We start from the raw sequence: 21,262 nt of genomic DNA, 5'->3' as shown, positions 1-21,262 counted from the left end.
AGGAACAGATAATTGCAGTCAGCTGTCATCTTTTGTTTTCTTTTATGCGCTTCCTGGGGTGCCTGACAAGGACACAGATGGGGGCACTATAGGATCCTGGTTTGATCCAGGATTTTTCTATACTTAGAGACATTAATAACATTTGAAACAGGAACTTGCCCATCACTTTCAAAGGACAGTCCAATTACCGACATTTTTCTATGGGGAATGAGGAGAAGGGTGATAAGAAGCTCTTGCTTAGAAATTAATGTGCTGAGTAAGTACAGTGTAGTTCATTCACACATCAAGAATTCAGCCCTGTCATTGACATCTGAAACAGCTGATAGCCATATGTATTTGTAAAGCTTGTATGGATTCCCAATAACTCTGAACAGTATTAAAAGAACTTACTTTTCTTCATAATTTCAGTTTTGGTGTCAATTTCTCCCTGTCTAGCATGTCCACTGTCCTTTGTCTGATGCGGTGTGTGATGAGCAAATACTGCATCTCCTGCGGTGGTGGTAGATGAGTGCACTTGGCACCCATCCACAAACCTGTGAATCACTGATTACAATACAAAGGTTTCCTCTTCTTGTTTTGCAAAACAAGCAAAGAGTGATTCATGTGCATGCATGTATGGGCATGTATTTTAGATACCTGCTTTTTGCTACACTATTAATTTGCTGGGTAATCTGCTGAAGATGGTTGGAAATCGTAGCCCAGATTCGAACACAGAAAAAAGGAAGATTATATCAAGAATCTACCTGCTCCTTCTTTAATCAGCAATTCCAAATCAGATTGCATTTTAAGGAATGGCTAAGCCTGCCTCTTGTTGCTGATCACAAAGTGGATCCATTAGGCTTATTATCTGACAATTAAGTAGAACCCTATTGTTTGGAGGAGCAGGCATATTTCTACAAAAGTCTACTAACAGGAGGCTAGAGAGAGAGATTTCTAAGACACAGAATGCAATGATAGGATGAGGATTTGCAGAGTGACGTTGACCAAGAGATCAACAGCTGAAAACTTGTTTGTCAGAAAAGATGGCATAAGAAAGTCCTTTTACAAGAATCCTGACAAGTAGATATGAGGCCTTGCTATATCTTTGCAAGACTGCCTGTGAAAAGCTAAAATTGTAAAGGAAAGGCAACCCATAAAAATGAGGCCTGAGAAAGCTGCCAGGATTGCAGTTGGGCAGTACTGTGAGGAGACAGGTGGTGATAGGAGCAATTGAGAGTAGTGCAGTATTCCTCCCTACATAATAACTATTATAACATGACATTACATGCCCTGCAGGAAGTACTCATGCCAGCTGAATCTTACTTGTTATGGGCTGAATCTTATTTTCTTCAGACTTTACTTTTTCCCTGGATAATTCCTCTATGATACTTCTAATAGTTCATGCAGAAATAATATGTTTCTGTCTTTTGCATTCAAAGATCAAGCTATAAAATAAGGATTGGCAGTGATTCTCCCACTGAGATAGTCATTATAATTGATATTGTCTTCTGGAATAAAATTACTTTTTATTCATTAAATGTTAATGAGAGGCTAGTTGGCCACAGGATCTTCCTTCTATGAAAAGAAGCTACATTTTGGCATTTGATCCCCTTGTCTTCTGTAATAAATTTAGATCGACCCACCAATTTAATTATGGACTACATATCCATTGAGTCTCCTTTTATTTTACTTAGGATGTTTCAACCGCAGTGGTATCTCTAAATTCCAAAGCTTTATAGATGTAATAATTCAAAACCCCTCTCTTACCTAAGTGGTAAGATGTAAAAGCAGTGGTTAATCAGTTAAGGAAGAGAAAGATGCTTGAACACACTTCACTTAGACAGGGTAGTAAAGTGATTGAGATGAGGAGACCCCAAATCTAGTCTACCCTCAGACACAGCAGCTGCCTGAGTGATCTCTCAGTCCAACCTACCTCACAAGTTTGTTATTATCACAGGAGATGTCACAAGAGATGCATCCAGACTTGCTGTTGATAGTACTATCAATGACATTGACTTCTTTTAAAGCATTTTTGCAGCTGTTCCTGCATGTTTGGCAAGATTGATCACCCTGTGGTTTTTTTCCCCATACTATCACCAAATGCTTCTTGAAAGGCTTGCCTTCTAGTTCAAAATTTGATCCCAGTTCAAAATTTGACCCCAACATGGGATTTAACTGTGGGTCTCACCGCTTTCCTTTCAAAACTGTTTAAAACTATCCAGTTTCTTTCATTTAAGATTGTTTTCTTCATGGTCATTGTATCAGTCTGGCAAGCTGCATTACAGGTAGCTTCCCATACCTAATAGTGTTCCATGAGACAAATTCTCATGAGGCTTCCACCCATGATAGTTTCTGATTTCCATCTTAACCAGCCATCCTTCTCTTTTCCACCCTGAGACTCTGTTGGAATGTATCCTCCAAACTTTAGATATTAGGCTGAGTTTTGAGGGTTGATAAAACTGCATGTTTTTTTTTTGCTGTAAGAGATTTTTCCTTTGTTACACTGAAGCAGAGAAATGGCCTTCCAGTATCTGCCCAGCATTTTACCCAATAGGTTCAAGAGGTCATCTTTTAATGTTACAGATTAACTGAACTGCCCACTCTTTGCCATTTGATCTTATTTTTATTTTTTTATTTATTTATCAAATTTTATCACCGCCCATCCCTTCCCACAAGGAGGGACTCTGGGCGGTGATCTCTATATTTCAGGTATCTCCTCTGAAAGCCCTCTGCTTCACTAATTTCTGTACTTGCAGCATATATCACTGTTGTTTTAAAACCAAAACTAGAAGCTGGGCAAGTTATTGTTAATATTAATTAGCAGTTGTTCTCTTCATAAATAATAACCATTTATCATTCATTTTGCCTTCCTTCTCTAGCTAAAGTTTCCTGAAAACTTTAAATATAAAGCTTGCTCTATATTTGTACAAGATAGTTGCCATGCCAGATAGAGTTATAAAACTGACAATATACAGAATTTTTGTAGCAGTCAGAAAAACAGTGGAGTTACACAGTGCATTGCTAATGTACAATGCATCTAGACATGGTCTCATTTGTTTAGGGTGTGTTTTGTTTTGTTTTGTTTTGTTTTGTTTTGTTTTGTTTTGTTTTGTTTTGTTTTGTTTTGTTTTGTTTTGTTTTGTTTTGTTTTGTTGTGTTGTGTTGTGTTGTTTTGTTTTGTTTTGTTGTTTTGTTGGGGTTTGGGGTTTTTTTGAGGAAATAATTTTTTTAATTTGAATATTTAGCATTAATCAAATTACTTTAAGTAGTTAATAAGGTAGAGCAATATATTCTGGCTTTATGACAATATAGGTATATAATAATAAATCTTAGTGGAAACAAACCTTTTCTTTTATATTAATCCAAGACATGAAACCCATTTAGGTATAACTCTGAAAGATTTAAGGACTGGATCTGGAACACCACCATTTCAGGTTTAATTGAGGAAGTATATTTCAAAATTAATAGCTTCTCTTACGTGTTGACTTCACTAATGCCTCTAATCAAGAATCTTCAACAGAACATTTTATACATTAATTTTATTAAACATTTTCCTTACAGGACATCTTTGTTTTAAAATGAATATTAAACAGTTCAAGATCCCCTTTCACTGACTTGTCCATTTTTCACTGTCCAAATACAAAGAAAAAAGGGGAGGGGAAATCATCAAGATGATGCTTGATTGACTTGTCCTGTTACAAAATGTGTACCTGCCATGCAATGAAGTCATGGAAGAAAAAAGTGGAATAATTTAACTTTTTTAATTCATAAAGATAATCAGGATTTTCTGATTACATCCTAACTTCATAAATGTTAAATAACCTATCAGCATCTAGTTGTTGTAAATTATGAAAAGGAGTATTGCTGGGAATATTAACCAACTAAATCCTTGTTCTTTAGTGAACATGAAAATGCATTATGGCAGGTTGTCATTGTGCTCACGGTAACTTTGACACCAAATAACAAAACTGCCATTTGCACTTAGGGTAAATTAGTTCACTTATGCTTTTACTGTTCCTTTTATTCTGTCATAAATGTATGAACTCTGGAACTAACCAAGTCATGTGGTTTCCCTACTGACTTTAACAAATCTGCCCATTTCGCTCCATTCACTCATCAAAACATCAGTGCTGTAGTAGTTTCAAAATCACCGCCTGTATTTTAAAATGTAGGAGGTTTACTTCTTACCATTTCCTAGGAAGCTTTGTTTTTCTCATCTGCAAAAACACCAATGGATAAATCCAGTTCCAATACCACCGTTTCTACTTCCTGATCCCTTAGAACCTTCTGAAGATGATCCACAGTTGCCTTGGTGGGTCCTCATTCTAAAATGCCAGAACAGCACAAGGCAATCTGTTTTTTCCTTCCAGCTTTGTAATAGCGTTCAGTCAACATCCTGCTCCCAATCCTCAGTTCATGTTGTGTGCATTTGCACGGTGATCTCTTTTCCCCTGACCCAGCCAAAAAAGTGGTTTTGCTATGAGAAAGAGACACAGACTAGCTGCCGGGCCAGTGTTCCTCTGTTGCATTAATAGAATCTTGGGATATCACCACTGGGGCTGAGACTCTGTGAGGAGCCAGGAAAACTCAGATTGAACACAGGAGTGGAGAGGAGAGGCAAATTCCCACAAATGGAAAAATGTTCCACCAACAAGCTCTGCAGAACTGCAGTGTTACAAATGAAGAGTTGACCTTTTCATCAATTCTAGATATAGCACAACTGAGACAAATTGGCTGAATTGCAGAACACGTGGCATGAGATTACGCATGTGTGGAGCTATTTCCAGAACAATGCAAAGCCCTATCTGAAAGTGCCTTGGGAGAAGAGCAATGACAAATCTTGATAAAATAGTTAAGAGCAGAGACATCACACTGACAACAAAGGTCTGCATAGTTAAAGCAATGGTGTTCCCTGTAGTAACATATGGCTGTGAGAGCTGGACCGTAAGGAAGGCTGAGCGAAGGAAGATCGATGCTTTTGAACTGTGGTGTTGGAGGAAAATTCTGAGAGTGCCTTGGACTGCAAGAAGATCAAACCAGTCCATCCTCCAGGAAATAAAGCCAGACTGCTCACTTGAGGGAATGATATTAAAGGCAAAACTGAAATACTTTGGCCACATAATGAGAAGACAGGACACCCTGGAGAAGATGCTGATGCTAGGGAGAGTGGAAGGCAAAAGGAAGAGGGGCCGACCAAGGGCAAGATGGATGGATGATATTCTAGAGGTGACAGACTCGTCCCTGGGGGAGCTGGGGGTGTTGACTGACAGGAAGCTCTGGCGTGGGCTGGTCCATGAAGTCACGAAGAGTCGGAAGCGACTAAACGAATAAACAACAATCTGAAAGTGGTTTGTGGTCAAAGGAAAAAAACAAGGCAAGGCCATCCCTGTGAACTGCATCTTTCACTCCACTCGTCATGTTTACTTCCAAAAACATATTGCACTTTCTTCCTCTTGAGCAGTGTTTCTCAACCTTAGCAACTTTAAGATATGTGGACTCCAACCCCCAGAATTCCTTAGCCAGCATGCTGGCTGGGGAATTCTGGGAGTTGAAGTCCACATATCTTAAAGTTGCTAAGGTTGAGAAACACTGCTCTTAAGAGTCAGTTAAGGCAATCTAATTATTCTTATGTGTTTACTTGAATTATATGCCATAACAAGAACTCTATGTCACCACTTACATGTTTTACAGGCTAGAGCTAACAAAATAACACTACAATACTGGATTTGCTGTCCAACTGTTTGTAGATTTATAATTAAATTGTCTCTGTCTATTTAGGAACAATATGAAAGAGCAGGTAGATTGTTCGTAACTCAACATTTAAGATTTAATGTAGGGAATAGCATCTTTTTTGTTCCTGGAAGCTATTACACAATCCTGTATCTTCGTGCAGGCATCTCTCCCCCAAATTGCCCTCACATCTTTCAAAATCTTTAAATCTTGATTAATTGTGGTGATCTCATTCTGAGATTATTGTGAGGTTATTATCCTGGAGGAAAAAAAGTTCTCCCCACCCCCTTTTCAAATAACATATGAATTGGGAGGAATATCTTACATTCACTGATCAGGAAAGAAGCTACTGAGGATATAGGAATTAGTATTAAGTGCATATGGCTGCAGATGTTGCTGCTGAAAAACATGGATATCTTTGAAAATTAACCAGAGTGCCTGTTTGCCTGGTGGATTTAACCCTTTTTGTAATGTTTAAATAGGGCTTCTCTCTCATCTTTTCTTTCCTATTCAGTTATTCTTCTGTTTGCCTCATCAGTATGCAGATTTGTTTCCTCAAATCCTAACTCTTTCTTTCCTTTACCAGCACAGTTATGCCTTCTCCTCACACTTTTTCTTCTCCTTCTTTGCTGTTTCTGTAGGAGGAGGGAGGTGTGTGCATGTATACATGCACATGTATGCTTGCATGTTTCTCTGAATGACAATGGTTTGTGTATGAGAGACAGAGTGGTTGATATGTGCAGATAGGGATCAATTAATTATGTAAGTGGGGTGCCTTATTTTATAAACAATTTTAACTGGTTATAAATTCAATTAATATAGATTTATTTTATTATCCTGACCTGTCCTTTTTTTTAGAATCTGGCTTCTGCAGTTTTATATACACACATGTATATACGTAAACACTTATTTGCCAGTGGTGGGGAGGGAATCTCTGGATTAATCTGGTTCTGACAACCCTAAATTGGCAAGGTAGGAAAACTGGGTACAGCAAATTATTTGTCAGTATTTTTCCCCATCTTCTTTTGTGGGTGTGTCTTGAATTTAGGATCATCTTTCAGGTGAATATAGTAGCAGCCCTATCTCCATACGATAATTATGGCAATGAAGCTTATACCAGGAGAACACGATGTTTCACCTCTGATGATAATTCTTTAGGCTCTGACATATGCAACATAGCACTGAACATATGTATGTATGGTATCATTATTAATGAATATGATTAAATCTTCAATCATAGAAGCCAATTTAATGCTTTAAAGTACATAGAACTCCCATGCTTGCAGGGAATTGATCATTGTTAAAACTGTGAACCAGCACATACCATTCTATAAACATATTTTTTATTTTATTACAGGCTCATTTAAGAACAATGTGCCTTTGGAGTACAATATATTACTAGATGCTGGCAGTACCTCCCTATTTGTAAAACCAGTTGGGCAATCCAACTTTGTTCTTCTGGATGGACTTGATCCATGCACCCAATATGAAATAAGGATACAAGCCTGCCAGGATGGTAAGATGTTAAGTAATTCCATTTTGTGATTGGAAGACCGTGCAATTTTGCAAAATATATTCTGTTTAAATAACAGAATAACATCTTATTTCAAAATGTTTACCTAGTAAAAGCAAATCCTAGGACTGAATCATTTATTTTACATATCTCCATATTGTATCATGAATATTTCAACGGAAAATTTAAATAGTTCGCATTTGGGAGAATGTTAGCCCTTTTTATGAAAAACATAAAACAAGGTGTTTTTAAAATTGTTCTAGAAATACACATCAGATAAAATCCATTCTCAATTAATGCTACATCAGTAATTTATATATCTTTTTCATTATTCATATGAAACAGAAGGATAACTCTCTCTTATTTAAAATTATAAGAAATGTATGAAACCTGACCTAATGGGTTTTGTTAGTATGGGTACCATATAAGGCTGCCTTGTTCTTTGGACTTCTGAGGAAAGTGGCATTCCTCCATTGGAAAATAAACTATCCCGTCCTAAGTGCTTTGGAAAATCATCATCATCATCATCATCATCATCATCTTGCCCCAAAACAAATTGTTTCAAAAATATTCCTGCATTGTCTGTGTTCTTAAAAAAGGAATGTTATAAATCACACATTTCCAAACAGATAGGATTTTAATAAGGAACTGATAACTGAGCCAAGAGCATGAGTTCGGCATATGTTAAAAGAAGTGCAACTACTGCCAAGATTTTTCAGTTGGCTAATTTTCAGAGAGCAAACTAGTAAGCAAGCAGGAATGATATTGCAACTCAGTGCTTCTTTTTACTTTTGCTTTCCCCCTGTTAAACCAAAATGGAAAACGGCGATTTGATGTCAGCTTACTATCTGTGTTTTGAACACACTTTGATATCAATTTACTTAACATGGTTGAATGGCCTTAATGAGGAACTGGATCAACACACCATAATCAATGCAGGAAGTAAGAAGGCAAATGGGGACTCATGAGTTCAGTATTAATTACTGTCTTGCAGAGTTCTGGTTTAGTATCATGGGAAATGTATGTTTTTTTTGTCTCTGCTTGCAGCTGCCATTTCTAAAGGAAAATTTATAATATTTTCAAGAAAAGATGGCAGCATTTAGGCAATCTTGTCAAGGTTCAGAAGTAATCAGGATCAGTTCTAGTTAGTATTTGGTTGGGAGACCTTCAGGGAACCCCAGGCCTGTAGACTAGACTAGGAAATGAAAAAAATCCCAGAAGGAATGGTAAAACCCCTCCATACTGTTGCCAAGAAAACTGCATGGGCATATCCAATTAAGCTCAGTTTGAAGAAAGTTTTATGTCACTTACTGTAGAGTGTGTGTGTGTGTGTGTGTGTGTCTAGAAGTCTAGAGCAGATGATGGCAGTACAGTGAAAAACAACAACTGGCTTATCGAACACAAATAGCTTGCCAAGTTGGGTCTGAATAATATTTGGATGAAAGATTCTCTCAAATACCATGGCTGTAGATTAGATTGGGAAACAAAGAAAACATCTCAGAAAACAGTCATGGCAAGCTCCATGAATCTGTCTATGAAGATACCAGCTTGACTTGAATGGTATACCTTCCTTCCTTTCTTACTTGCTTGGACTTTCAGACTAGAGAGTTATAGGTGTTAATTTTGCCTGGATTTTCTACTAGAAGCCTCAAGACCTTGTGTATTTAATTTATTACAATTATATTTTCATTAAGAAATATATGTCACTTCTTGAATGTTTGACAATTAAAAAAGTACTTTGCATGCTTGAAAGGCTATATGATTCTTAAGTACTGGCTTTGTTTTTTTCTAGTTGGCTGTGGAGTTGGTGAACGGGCATATGCAACCACTGCTGAAGCCTTTCCTGAAGATTTGAGTCCTCCTGTCATTGCAGCCATTGGACCAACATCCATAGAGGTGAAATGGACACCACCTGAAAAACCCAATGGAATAATTAGAAACTACTTTGTTTACAGGTAGTTCTTATAGTTTTGTATTTTTAAAGATTAGGTTCAGATGAACATTTCACAGAACATTATAGACCTCACTGTGTAGTGAGGGGGGTTTTCCAAGATGGGTATGCCTAAGCAATATGCAAAACATCCACATAAATGCTTCAGGGCTCCCAGAAAGGCACAGTGATTATGGAAGGAATATTATATCATCATGGCTGTTCTAGAAAGAGTATTTTAACATCATAGTTGTTTTGAGCCTTGACCATGAAGTGCATTTTCAGCAGAGCAAAAAGAACATTTAAACCAAGTCTTAGTGTGCCTTCATGAATGCAGATGGGTTAAAGCAGCCTTTTCAAATATGCATCATTCTGGATGCAACTTCTGCATCTTCATTAAAACTCTTCTGGCTTTTCTTTGCAACTTGATTCTTTTGTCAGCATTCATTATGGTCAGATATACTTTGGTGTGTTATCCACCAAGTGCAAGAGATTGCAACTAGAAGAACAACTCAGTAGTATTCTGTACATATTTCTACAATATTTTAAGCTTTCATGTGGCTTGCTTTGGGCCCCAGACTTCTATGATATATAGGGGTTGTGGCAGTAAAGCTTCTCTCTTCATTGGTTAAGAAAGTGTGATTGATCAGAATGTTCAATTGTTCAAGGAAGAAAAGCTGGTATGCTGGGGAAATTATTTGTTTGGAGAAGGGGCAGGGACTCTGAAGAAACCAGAGTGATAAGTGCAGATAGATGGCAAGCTATGGGGAAAGGAAGAGAAGGGGTGAAGGGCAGTTAAGAGAAAATAAATAGGATGCATTAGGCATTAGCCTGAAAATCATCATTGTTGATGGAAACAGTGGTTGCTGGATCCATGGAGTTGAAGGAAGGAGTGACAGAAAAATAGATCTGAAACAAAATTACTCATTAGGCTAGGAGATAACTGCCTTAACAAATGACAAAAATGATGTAGGTTAGCAAGGAAGACAGGATTCTGGATGATGTCTGAAGCTGCAAGATCTTCATAGTGACAAAGGAACTTGGTCAAACATGATTTTGGGTGGCCTGCACTAGTTTGTCAAGGAGCAAGTGACAGTAAGAAGCTGTAGATGTAATGGTGAGTCTAAATTTATGTCTTTTCTTGAACCAGCCTGCTAGTATTTTGGCTGAAGGCTTCTAGTAGTTTCTAAAATGCTTCTTGATTTCGAATATTCCCCCTTTTCTGTGCTAATTGTATGACCAAGTAGATTAAGCCCCAATTCTGTATAAAAGAAAATAAAGTATCTTTCATAGTCCAAGACACGTTTTCATTCTGCTGATTTTGTAAACAACACTGATGATTATAGCGGCAATTCCACAGCAGCCAGGGAAAGGGAAAACAGGAAATATAATGCAGAAAGTGGAAAATACTGTAAATTGAATTTGACAGCATTTGATGGCATTTGATTATTCTAGTCACAGCCAAACAATGATATAAAGAGTAATATGAAACAGAATGTGTTACTGCCTAGCAGACTCGAAAGCAATAAACCTTCCTCCAATGTGACACAATCACTTCACAATCATAATTGTAGCCTGTTTGATACCTCAGAGTACAGCAGAAGGGCACTGACTGACATAGATACATTTTGTTTTTTATTTAAAGTGAAATGAAAATGGCGCATTGGGGCTTCAGATACAATCGTTATATTCACCTGCATAGGCATGAATCACTGGGCAATTATTTCAGCTGAAGTTTAAATGTGCTTAGAAAACAACAGTATCACATCTTTCTCAGATAGCTATGAAAAAAATCAGAAATATGTAAGGACAGAAATGGGATGTAAGCACACCATTTTCTTTTTACATACATAGGCTTAGACTGCTATAACAAGAAGCCTTCAATATTTTTAGAGGATGTTATGCTATGTAATTTCTTTTTCATCTTTTGCTGCCCTGCCTTATTGTCATTTATACACTAAACTAAATTTATTTAACCAGCAAGTGAGTAGGCAGCTTTTCATTAAAACTGAAGGATCTAAATTTGCAAGGGTTTCAGCTTCTTCTGTGTTAACCTTCATGATATCTCTCTCTCCTTCCCCATCACAAATCTTTTTCAAAAAGCCTAAAGTCTTAATTGGAACAAAACTATGGGGGTGATGGCAATATTTATTATTCATTTATATCTGTGTCATAAACCTGTGCACATCTATGTGTATTTATGTGCGTATTGCACATTTCCCTGTGTGATGCAAGCTTATGCACACACATAGACTTGCTTACAGAATAAATATAAAATAAAGTTAATATAATAATTATTAACTTAAAATATAATAATTATTAACTAAAAGCATCCCATGGTGGTTAGAAGGAGCTTTTTCCTTTTAGCAGTATTTATCTGATATGCTCTACAGAGGGAAGGAATGGTCAGGCACTGAATGGTTAGCAGATGGGAAAGGAGTTCTTGAGTTTTCCCAGACTGTAAGGAATAACGTGAAGAATTAAGAGAGATCTCTGATTATTAGAAACATTGTCCAATTGAACTAGAGGATTCCTCCATATGTTAGTGTAAGCCATTCCTAACACGTCTACCATTTTAACTGAATGTGTAAAGTGAGTGAACATACAGGTTGTTGATGGTTAGGCTCTTTCCATAAACTCTGAAAAAGCCAGGAGTTCTCACACTGTGCATTGAGTTTACCAATTACACTTACCAAGCTTCTTTTCGGACCTTTGACTGAATATGCAGAGGCCAAGGGAGAGACTTCTGTAATGTACATGGAATTGTCACGTGAAAAAAACTACAGCCATAGCCAGGCAGAAACCACCAAATTAAACTTCACACACACTGGCTCACAGAATGACGTCTTCCATTTTCAATTAAAAAACCAGCCCTTCTATTTTCAGAATATACACTTCAAATATAGTGGCTGTGTTAGTGGCTACACAGCTTTGCCATGATAAAAAGTGGGAATCTGACTGTCTTAGAATTAAGTGGCAAGGCAAGCAAAGCATAATAGGCAGATTCAGAGGCAGCTGACATTTCTTTAAAATGGCATTTTCCTCCTTCTATTGCTCACTGTATTAGGAGAAAAACTTCAACTTAAATGAGCAGTTGAATTCTAAATACTCAGCCTATTACAATGATTAGAGGTTGCTCAGGCACTTCTGTTCGCAGTTTATTCATACAAGATATGCCCTCTTTTTAGCACTACAGATGGAACTATTTACCTAAGCATAAGTTTCTTTCATTAAATATTCAGCAGTAATATGATCTAAACACTTTAACCAGGCTACATTGTTCAGCTTTTGCTTGTGGAAAAGCTCACAGTTGGTGACATGTTTGATATTTCAGTGCAGAGAAGTGCTGTTTCTCACAGATTCTCCATATTGCTAAACATTAATTTATGAATTCAGCAAATAGCTATTTTAGCTAAGTGAGATGCCGTGCCATGCACACAGAACTACTAGTATTAAAAAGGTTTGTGGTACTTAAAATGGAATTTTTCACTTTTCTTCAATGACTGATTTTGATAATCAAATGAAAAGACTTCTTGCGTTAAAATATATGCTCGATAGATGTATGTATGGAATCAGCTCCCCCTGACAAGCAGAAAAAATATTGGTGTGGATTTTTTTCTTTGAAGTTTTTCTCCTTACATTTTCTGAATCATTATTCTAGTCCTCATCATGTAAATGAACTGAATTTAATAAAAATGCCTTCAAAAGCCCAAGACCCTGGAATCCAATCATTACTCACTTTTACACTAGATCAAACTTTGAGATTCTTGTCTCAAATATCTATTCAATGACCCAGTCCAGTCCTTTGTGAACACAAGAATTCAGCATTTTTTCTTCTTAATTTAGAAAAACCCCAGACAGAATATTAACATATGCATCTCAGTGTGCACATTGTAGACTTGTATCCCATATATTAAACTCTCTAGATAACACTAGTGAATAAAACATCAAGATAATCAATACTTAGCTCTTCTGATAACATTTCAAAAATTTTCCATGTTACTCTAACAAGAAAGGACCCTGTAATGATCATTTCTTTCTTTTATTTTTTTTAATGAAAAGGAGACTTTTCAGAAATAGGCCAATGATCTGGAGATAAAGAGCACTTACTTTGTGCAGTCTTGAAGATCAACAGTAAAGTTTGTTGGGGAAACTATACTAGATCATAGTAGTTTTGAAGTGTGCACCTCAGTATCCAATGATCCTGTCTGAACTTGCCAATTACCATCAAATCTTTTTTGTCTGCCTTTCAGACGTCCCATGGAAACTCAAGAGGAAATGCTTGTGTTCATCTGGTCTGAAGGCACTTTAGAATTTATTGATGCTACAGATGCTCTTCAGCCATTCACAGAGTATGAATACTGTGTCAAGGCTCAGAATTCCAAAGGTTCTGTGGATAGTTCATGGTCTTCAACACAGACCCTAGAAGCTCTACCATCAGGCATGAAAGCTCCCTCAGCACAAGCAATCAGCGCTCATTCTGTGTTCCTAAATTGGACCAGCCCTGCTTCTCCTAATGGTGCTATTTCTCAGTTTCATGTTATCTATCAAGAGAGACAGAACGACCCAACATTTAACACTCAGGATACTACTGCACTAACAGTTCCAGTAAGTGCTAGATTAACCAATCAATGTGTGAAGCATCTTCTGATTCATTTTAAGTATTCAGAAATAGTTTGTAAACTTTTGGTCCTCTGTTAGGATTTGTACATGTATTTCAATAGACCTGTCTATTTAAAAATATCTCAGTTGTTTAACTTTGTGAATTTCAAAAAATCATAGAATGCACATATGAGGAGAAAAAAATATAATTCTGAAGTCAGAAACAATTCCTTTGTCTCAAGCAGATGTAGGCACCAGTTTAAAAGAAATATTCCTTCTGTACACAAGAGATGGAAGAACAGTTCGGTAAAGATGATGTTTCCCTCTGTGGTTTGCTGTTATTCATAAGCTTAATCAGATAGTATTGCTTGGCTACTAGCATACATTTCCCAATTCGTTGCACACCGGATGTGTTGGACTACAGGTTTGAAACTTCCCAGCCCAATGCAAGGTTTGCAGTATCCCCATCCTTAATGTCCTCCACTTCTGACTTCTCCATTTTGAGAGGGAAGGTTTGAAAAAAAAAGTTGAACTTGATTCCCAGTGACTATGTCCATACAGTTATATTGGCAGCAATACATATATGGTTTACCATTGCCTTGTTCAGGGATTTTTTTTTATCTAGCCAATTGCTCTGAACTGTTCAAGTATTGTCCATCTAACTGGTATATGCACAACGTAGGATATAATGGCTGTGGCATGAGTGATTTCCTGAGTCAATAGGCATACCTCATAAAATGGCTTGAAGAAGGGGACTTGCCTTTTTGCAAAATTGTTGTTATGGTGGTGTGGTCTGTCCCAAAACACCCATCCTCCTGAAGGCAAATTGGTAAGGCTGCTTTCCATTCAACCCCCACTTGCCAACTCCTTCCCCAGGTTACTTCCTACCCTCCCAGTTTTTCTTATTTATTAGCAGGTAGACACACTTCAGAAACATAACTGCATTAACTCTCTATTTGTGTTTTATAAGAATTCCTATGTTGACCTATTTGTAAATAGATGCTAGAGGCTAACTTCTGCTTTGCAGTATGTGATTTTCTCATATATTTATTTTTTAATTGAGCAAAAATAGTAAGGCACCCAAAAGAAAGTTAATTAAACATTGTCATTATCAATGGGCCATTCCAGGGACAAGCATGTTTACTCAAAGGTAAGCTCTACTAAACATAATTCTGGATTGGAGCCTTACGCTTTGAAAGTCTAGAATGAACACAATGCTACCAAAATCAGATATTTTTCAGCCTCTGAAATACAATTTTATCTATGCACATTTACAGTGCATGCTGGTTTAAGCACGATAGTAAAATTAACATTAGCTTGACATCAATGATTTATGTTTGGTAATTAGGGAGATTTGCCTCATAACTCTTCAGAATCAGAAATAAATCAACTACTACAAAAAGAAAGAGCTTTTACATGGTACTCATATACTATCAGTTGCAAAGCTTAATAAATACAGTAATCTGGAGTTGAATAGATATTATTACTTCGGAAGTGGAGCCTGTGACAAGATCGGCAGATCTTACATTTTATGTGTTACGTTGGTGAGGAAGGAAAGGAACAGAACATTGATGGGTGGTAGGGAATAAAATAAACGACAGGAGAACCTTGGGCAAGGATTCTGACTAGTAGTAAGTGGAAGTGCTTAATGTAGCTGACTGCACTTTTGATACTACAGAATTGTATAAAAGGAGAGCAATTTTCAGAGCATTATAGTATATGCATTAACTATTTTAAGCAATAAAGAGACTTCTCAATGTATCTCAATCTTTACTTTTTTCTCAATCATTCCTTAGTCTTCCAAATGAATGTCTTAGAAGACTGGATTTGAAGTATATACATATTTTCTCCTTTTAAAAAATTGTATAGCTTGGCCAGGGCTGCAACTAGGGTCTGTGTCACCTGGGGCAAACATGGGTTCCACACCCATTTTGGTGCCCCCCCCCAGTGCTCATTTTGCCCCCCCCCCAGTGTGGCACCTGGGGCACCCGCTTGCCCCCCCCCCCCATTGCGGCCTTGGCAAAGCACTTGTGAGATGTTCTAGTTCTAGTCATCTCAACATATACTTTGCCATGTGTAAACATTGTTTCTGGCAGGTACACTCTAGCAGAATTTAGCATTTATTTATTAACCCTTTTATTAGTTTTCATTCCAAATGCTAACGTTATAAGAATGTATCTGCATTGCACTTTGAAAGGAAATAGGTCTGAAGGAGATAAATTAGAAATAATGATTGACCACAAAATGTCTACTATTGCCCTGAATTCTAAACTGTTCTTGTGCTCCATTGTCCAGTCCTTAATCCATTGTTTGAATTTATATTTTTAAAAGTATTGCATATATACTTCTTTTGTTTGAGTTGATGTGGAGATGGCTCATTGATTTCTAGTGAATCAATAAATCATAGAATACTTTATTTGCTCACCAATTCCTTATGCAATCTTACTATCTGCATGAAAATAGAGTCTGCTTGATCTCTCAAGCCAAATACCACCAAATGTTACAGCAGATCTGGTTGCTTATGCTACAGTGCTCATCCTTTCGATCCAATACTTCAGATGCTCCTTATACAAGGGTAGATTTTTCTTTGGAATCTGTATCTTGGTTCTTCTTCAAATCTCCTCTTCTGTCATTGGGAAGGCGAATCCAAGGCATACAGTAATTGACGTCAGTTCCTGTGCTGCGGTTATTACTGTTGACTGACGGGATGGAAAGAACCTGTCTTCAGAAATGTTTATGATTAAGAGGTGGTTATGTCTACCTCATTGCTTACTTGTGGATTTGGCTTGGTCCTAAATGATAGGCCTCAGAGTATCGGCATATCTTGAGGTACCCCGTCATCCACAAATGCCTGCCTGCTCTTAATAGACTCCATGGCTGTACTTACATTCCTTGGCAATTCACCAGTACACCAATTCAGAGTGATAGGATAGGTTGATAGGGGTTACAAATGACAAATGGCAATACTGAGGACAGTGGTATAACATTAAAGCTGCACACAGTAATGCATAAAAAGTGCACTGGATGGGCAATATGCTAAAAGGTAAATAAAGAAAAAGTATCCTAGATACTGACCACAATCTATTCTTCGGGTTTAAAGATGAAGTAAACAGAAGGCCTGCCCCCCCAGACAAAAGTTATCTCTTAGCTTCGCACTGCATCTTAATTCAAAGCACTGATTAAAAAACACTGGACCCTGATCATTCACTTTTTTAAAAAAAATATACCTACATGTATAAGTTCTAAATGTCAAAATTATGTCAATATTGTAATCCATGATAATTTTGTGAACAATTTCTCTTCGCTCACATTCATAATGAGCCTCAACTGGCTCAAAGGAACTTCCTTCCTAATGGATGTACTTAGAATATAAACTTGCAAGTTTGGATTTATGTCAGTTTTATTGTTTCTCTTAACATTTCAGAAATGATCCAATACTCTTATAACAGTATAAACTTTCTTTGTAAAAGCTAATTGAAGTGTAGGCTTGACAAAAGTGTAACTTCTAGTTTAGGAATCATTCTGAAGCATTCTTCGGAATGTTGTTGAAGTCCATAATTCATCTATCTAATCCAGTGTTTCTCAACCTGGATGAGAAAATGGCTGGGGTTGAAGTCCACACATCTTAAAGTTGCTAAGGTTGGGAGACACTGGTCTAATCATTCATTGAACTGGCTTCCATATGATGCCCACCAACCTCAACAGGAAAATATCCAAGATGATTTTATTGTGGATAATAATACGCATCCAAACGGCTGTTAAAATAATGTTGCCAGAATACATTTCTTTAGCATAATTGCTTTAACCTCCTTTAAATTAGTATTTACTTAGCACTGGAGAAATCTTACCCTGGAGTACCTTAACTAGAAAAAGATGTCAAAAATACTCACATATTGGTCAACTATATTTAAAATAACACTGCTTCATTTTCCATTATTTTATGTCAAGTGGGCATTACTCTGCTATAATTTTCAGAACAAGACCTTTCCATGGCTATTTTCCCCCTATGTATGTTTGATTTCAGTTATGTTAAAGCAGTTCTTTATTGTACCTAGTGTAGAGTGGGGCACATCGGATGCATTCCTTTATTGGAAATAAGAATTATAAATATTAACAGGATCCTATATCCTCTTATCTCCACAGGCAATTGTGCACAATAGGATACAAATACCCTTTCTCCTGCAGATTCTGTCTCTCCTAGAGTTGAAAGGGAAAGAAACTAGCATACATTTGTAGAGCTAAAGTTCAGGGTCAGTGTTCAGCAGCTTCGATCCCCTTAAGTGAATAGAGATATGTAAAAAGACAGTTCTACTACATATATACATTTCTTTGCTAGGATCATGACCCAAATCTTGATCATTTTATTAGCTGTTATAAAAACTCATGAATAGAAATATATGAAAATCATCTGAGAAATGTTACTAATATCAACGTGCTCAAAACTTTCCTAAAGTGCTTTGGATATTTTGTCCAAGAAGACATTAAGGTAATGTAAGGTTGACACTGAATTATGACCACAGCAGCATTTCCAACCATACCCTATGAGGATTGATGGTTAACCTATGGTTCCTGAATATTTTTGCAACTTGAGAACCCTCTCAAATTCTGCTACTGAACTTCAAGCTGTGCCATTTTCTGGCATTTTGAGGCAGGAAATACATTTAAAAGTGATTTAAACTGTGAAATAGGCTTAGAACAAGTTTTTTTTTTTTAAAAACAAAGGATACCCCTCCCCACCAGCCTTTCTCAATAAGAGAAAATTATAGTCCTTTCTATGTGTATAATTCAGTTCCACTCATTTTGTTCACTGCCTGTGATCCTTGCCAAAGGTGAAGTGTGGTCCATAGGCACCAGAAGGTTACCTATAAGAGATATTGCTGATTATATCCTGTTTTGCCATCTTTCAAAAATTTCAAATTTACTCTGTATTTTTGAGATGATTTGATTTAAGCTCTAACTACTTTAAACCAAGCCTATATATAACAATGGCTCATATTTGTTCAATTCCACAAAGGCCTCAATATTATTACATTTCATAGTTAAATTATTGTTCTGTAGAATTTTCCATAAAATTGCTGACAGAACCTGTACTGCTACAGGTATATTAGCTACTGACCACTAGGAGGCCTCTGGTGTGAAACCCACTTAAATATATCCTCTTGTCACTGTTTAAATGGTGCATCAGCTGTCAAAACAGGTATTGTCTGAAACAGAAAGATCATTCTAGGCAAGCCATTCATATTTATCACAGAAATTCTACCCAGCAATGACAGTTGTAGTTTCTCCAATCTTAATATGTCTTTTTTAACTTCATTCCATGTGTTAATATACTGTAGTTACTTTGAAATAACATACAATTCATATTTGTCATCGTGATACCCAAATATTTTACTTTCTTCTCAATCTTAAAACCTGGTTTATTCATCAATTCTGTTTGATCCTCTATGTTCATGGTTTGTGTTAAGATCTTTGTCTTCTGTTTGTTAATCTTAAAACCTGCTAATGTACCAAATTCTTTTAGTTTTCCCATTGATGTTTCAATTCCCTTTAAAGGGTCTTCCAGAACCAACACCAAGTCATCTGCAAAAGCCCTTCACTTATATGCTTCTTTTTTAACCTTTACTCCCACAATCCTCTCATCTTGTCTTATATCACTATTCAATATTTCAAGGACTAAAATAAGCAAGAGAGGAGACAGTGGGGATCCCTGTCTTGTTCCTTTTTGTATCTCACAAGGCTTTGTTAGATCTCCATTAACTATTATTTGGTCTTTCTGTGAAATATAAATCAATCTTACCCATTTTGTAAAGTTCTCTCCAAAGTTCATATCTTCCAAAACTTTGAACAAGAAAGCCAGTTCAAATTGTCAAAGGCCTTCTCTGTATCTAAGAAAATCAATGTGGCTCCAAATATTCCAAAATGTCCAACAAATTTCTAATATTGTCTTCTAATTATCTTTTAGTTAAAAACCCACATTGATCCTCATGAATAAATTCTTGCAAAATTATTTTCAGTCTAACAGCCAAAATCATTGTAAACAACTTGTAGTCATTATTCAATAATGATATCAGCCTGTAGTTTCTTATTAAAGTCAAATCTTGTCCCTCTTTAGACATTAATGCTATATTGGCCTGTTTCTAGCTCTCTGGCATCTTTCCTCCATGTAAAATAAAATTCATCATCTTTTGCAAAGGTTGTAAAAGTTCATCCTCAAAACATTTATAATAGGAACCTGGTAACCTGTATGGTCCAGTCACCTTTCCTGTTTTAATCTTTTCTATAGCTTCACAAACTTCCCTTATTGTTATGTCCATTCATAATTTGTTTCTGTACCTCCGTAATAATTGGTAAATTTTATTTCTTTAGGTATTCATCTGTTTTCTCCAGAGAAATTTCTTGCCCTACAGATTGGAATAAGATTGATGAAACGCTTTTTTGCAGAGCCAGTTTGGTCTAGTGGTTAAGGCAACGGGCTAGAAACGAGGAGACTGAGAGTTCTAGACCCACCTTAGGCATGAAAGCCGGCTGGGTGACCTTGGGCCAGTCACTCTCTTTCAGCCCAACCCACCTCGCAGGATTGTGGTTGTGGGGAAAATAGGAGGAGGAAGGAGTATTAGGTACGTTTGCCACCTTGAGTTATTTATAAAAATAATAAAGGTGGGATAGAAAAATAAAATAAATCTCCCTCTTGTAATTTCAGTATCATTTGCTTTTCTTTTTCATTTCATAATTTATATGCCAGCCATTTCCCTGGTTTGTTTGCAAACTTGGAGTTATTTGCTTTACATAGTTCATTTTTATTTCTTATCCCCATGCAAATTAACTTCCACCCCAACAAATCTTCCATGCTCATCAGTCAATACAAGTTCTGGTTTTAGTTGGGGGTTTATATACAAAACAATGCCATTTCTTTCTTTCTTTTTTGTTCCTGCTGAAATAAATTCTTCACCCAAATTTTTATAAATAAAATATTTTATGTCCTTTTTTCTAATTTGTCTCTTGTAGGCAAATTACATCTTGTTTTATTTTTTTCAAATAGCATAGAACAAAAAAATAAAAGAGAGAGAGGTCAACCTTACTGTATGCCTCTCTCTGATGAAAGGGGCTTAGATAAGATCTCACTGGTCTTCTCACTTTCTATTCTGGAAAAGAATAGAAAATCGTAACTCATTAAAAAAATCCCAATGTGAAAAAATTAGATATTACCAATAAATGCTTATATAAGTTCTTCTCTGCTTTCTTATGCATTTGCAAGACTTAAAAATATAGAACAAGCCGTGAAGGGTGGGTTCTTTCTTCAACCCCACCCCTTCATTTAATACGTTAAATTCTGTACCTGTTGCGGCACCCAAATTTGGGGTAAAATGATAATATCTCTATTATGTAAGCCTTTGGTTAAAGGGAAGATGGTTTACTCTCAATTCCTATGTGTTTTGCTTTCAAATATATGCTGATCTACAGCAGAGAGCTACACATTTAGCATAAAAATAGTAGCAGCTTTAATATAG

The 21,262-nt window shown here is 36.6% G+C and overlaps 1 protein-coding gene across 1 annotated transcript in view; it reads left to right on the top strand.

The window, feature by feature from the left end:
• USH2A (usherin) overlaps positions 1 to 21,262 on the top strand; it is a 513,845-nt gene that overhangs the window by 433,300 nt on the left and 59,283 nt on the right. Inside the window, exons 58-60 of the mRNA XM_063288775.1 lie at positions 7,067 to 7,225; positions 9,015 to 9,177; positions 13,406 to 13,760. Of these exons, the coding sequence (XP_063144845.1) occupies positions 7,067 to 7,225; positions 9,015 to 9,177; positions 13,406 to 13,760 (677 nt within the window). The remainder of the gene's footprint in view (positions 1 to 7,066; positions 7,226 to 9,014; positions 9,178 to 13,405; positions 13,761 to 21,262) is intronic.

The sequence above is a fragment of the Candoia aspera genome, chromosome 1 (genome assembly GCF_035149785.1).
Source record: "Candoia aspera isolate rCanAsp1 chromosome 1, rCanAsp1.hap2, whole genome shotgun sequence".
Lineage (NCBI taxonomy): Eukaryota > Metazoa > Chordata > Lepidosauria > Squamata > Boidae > Candoia > Candoia aspera.
This window is presented reverse-complemented; position numbering and strand designations above follow the sequence as displayed.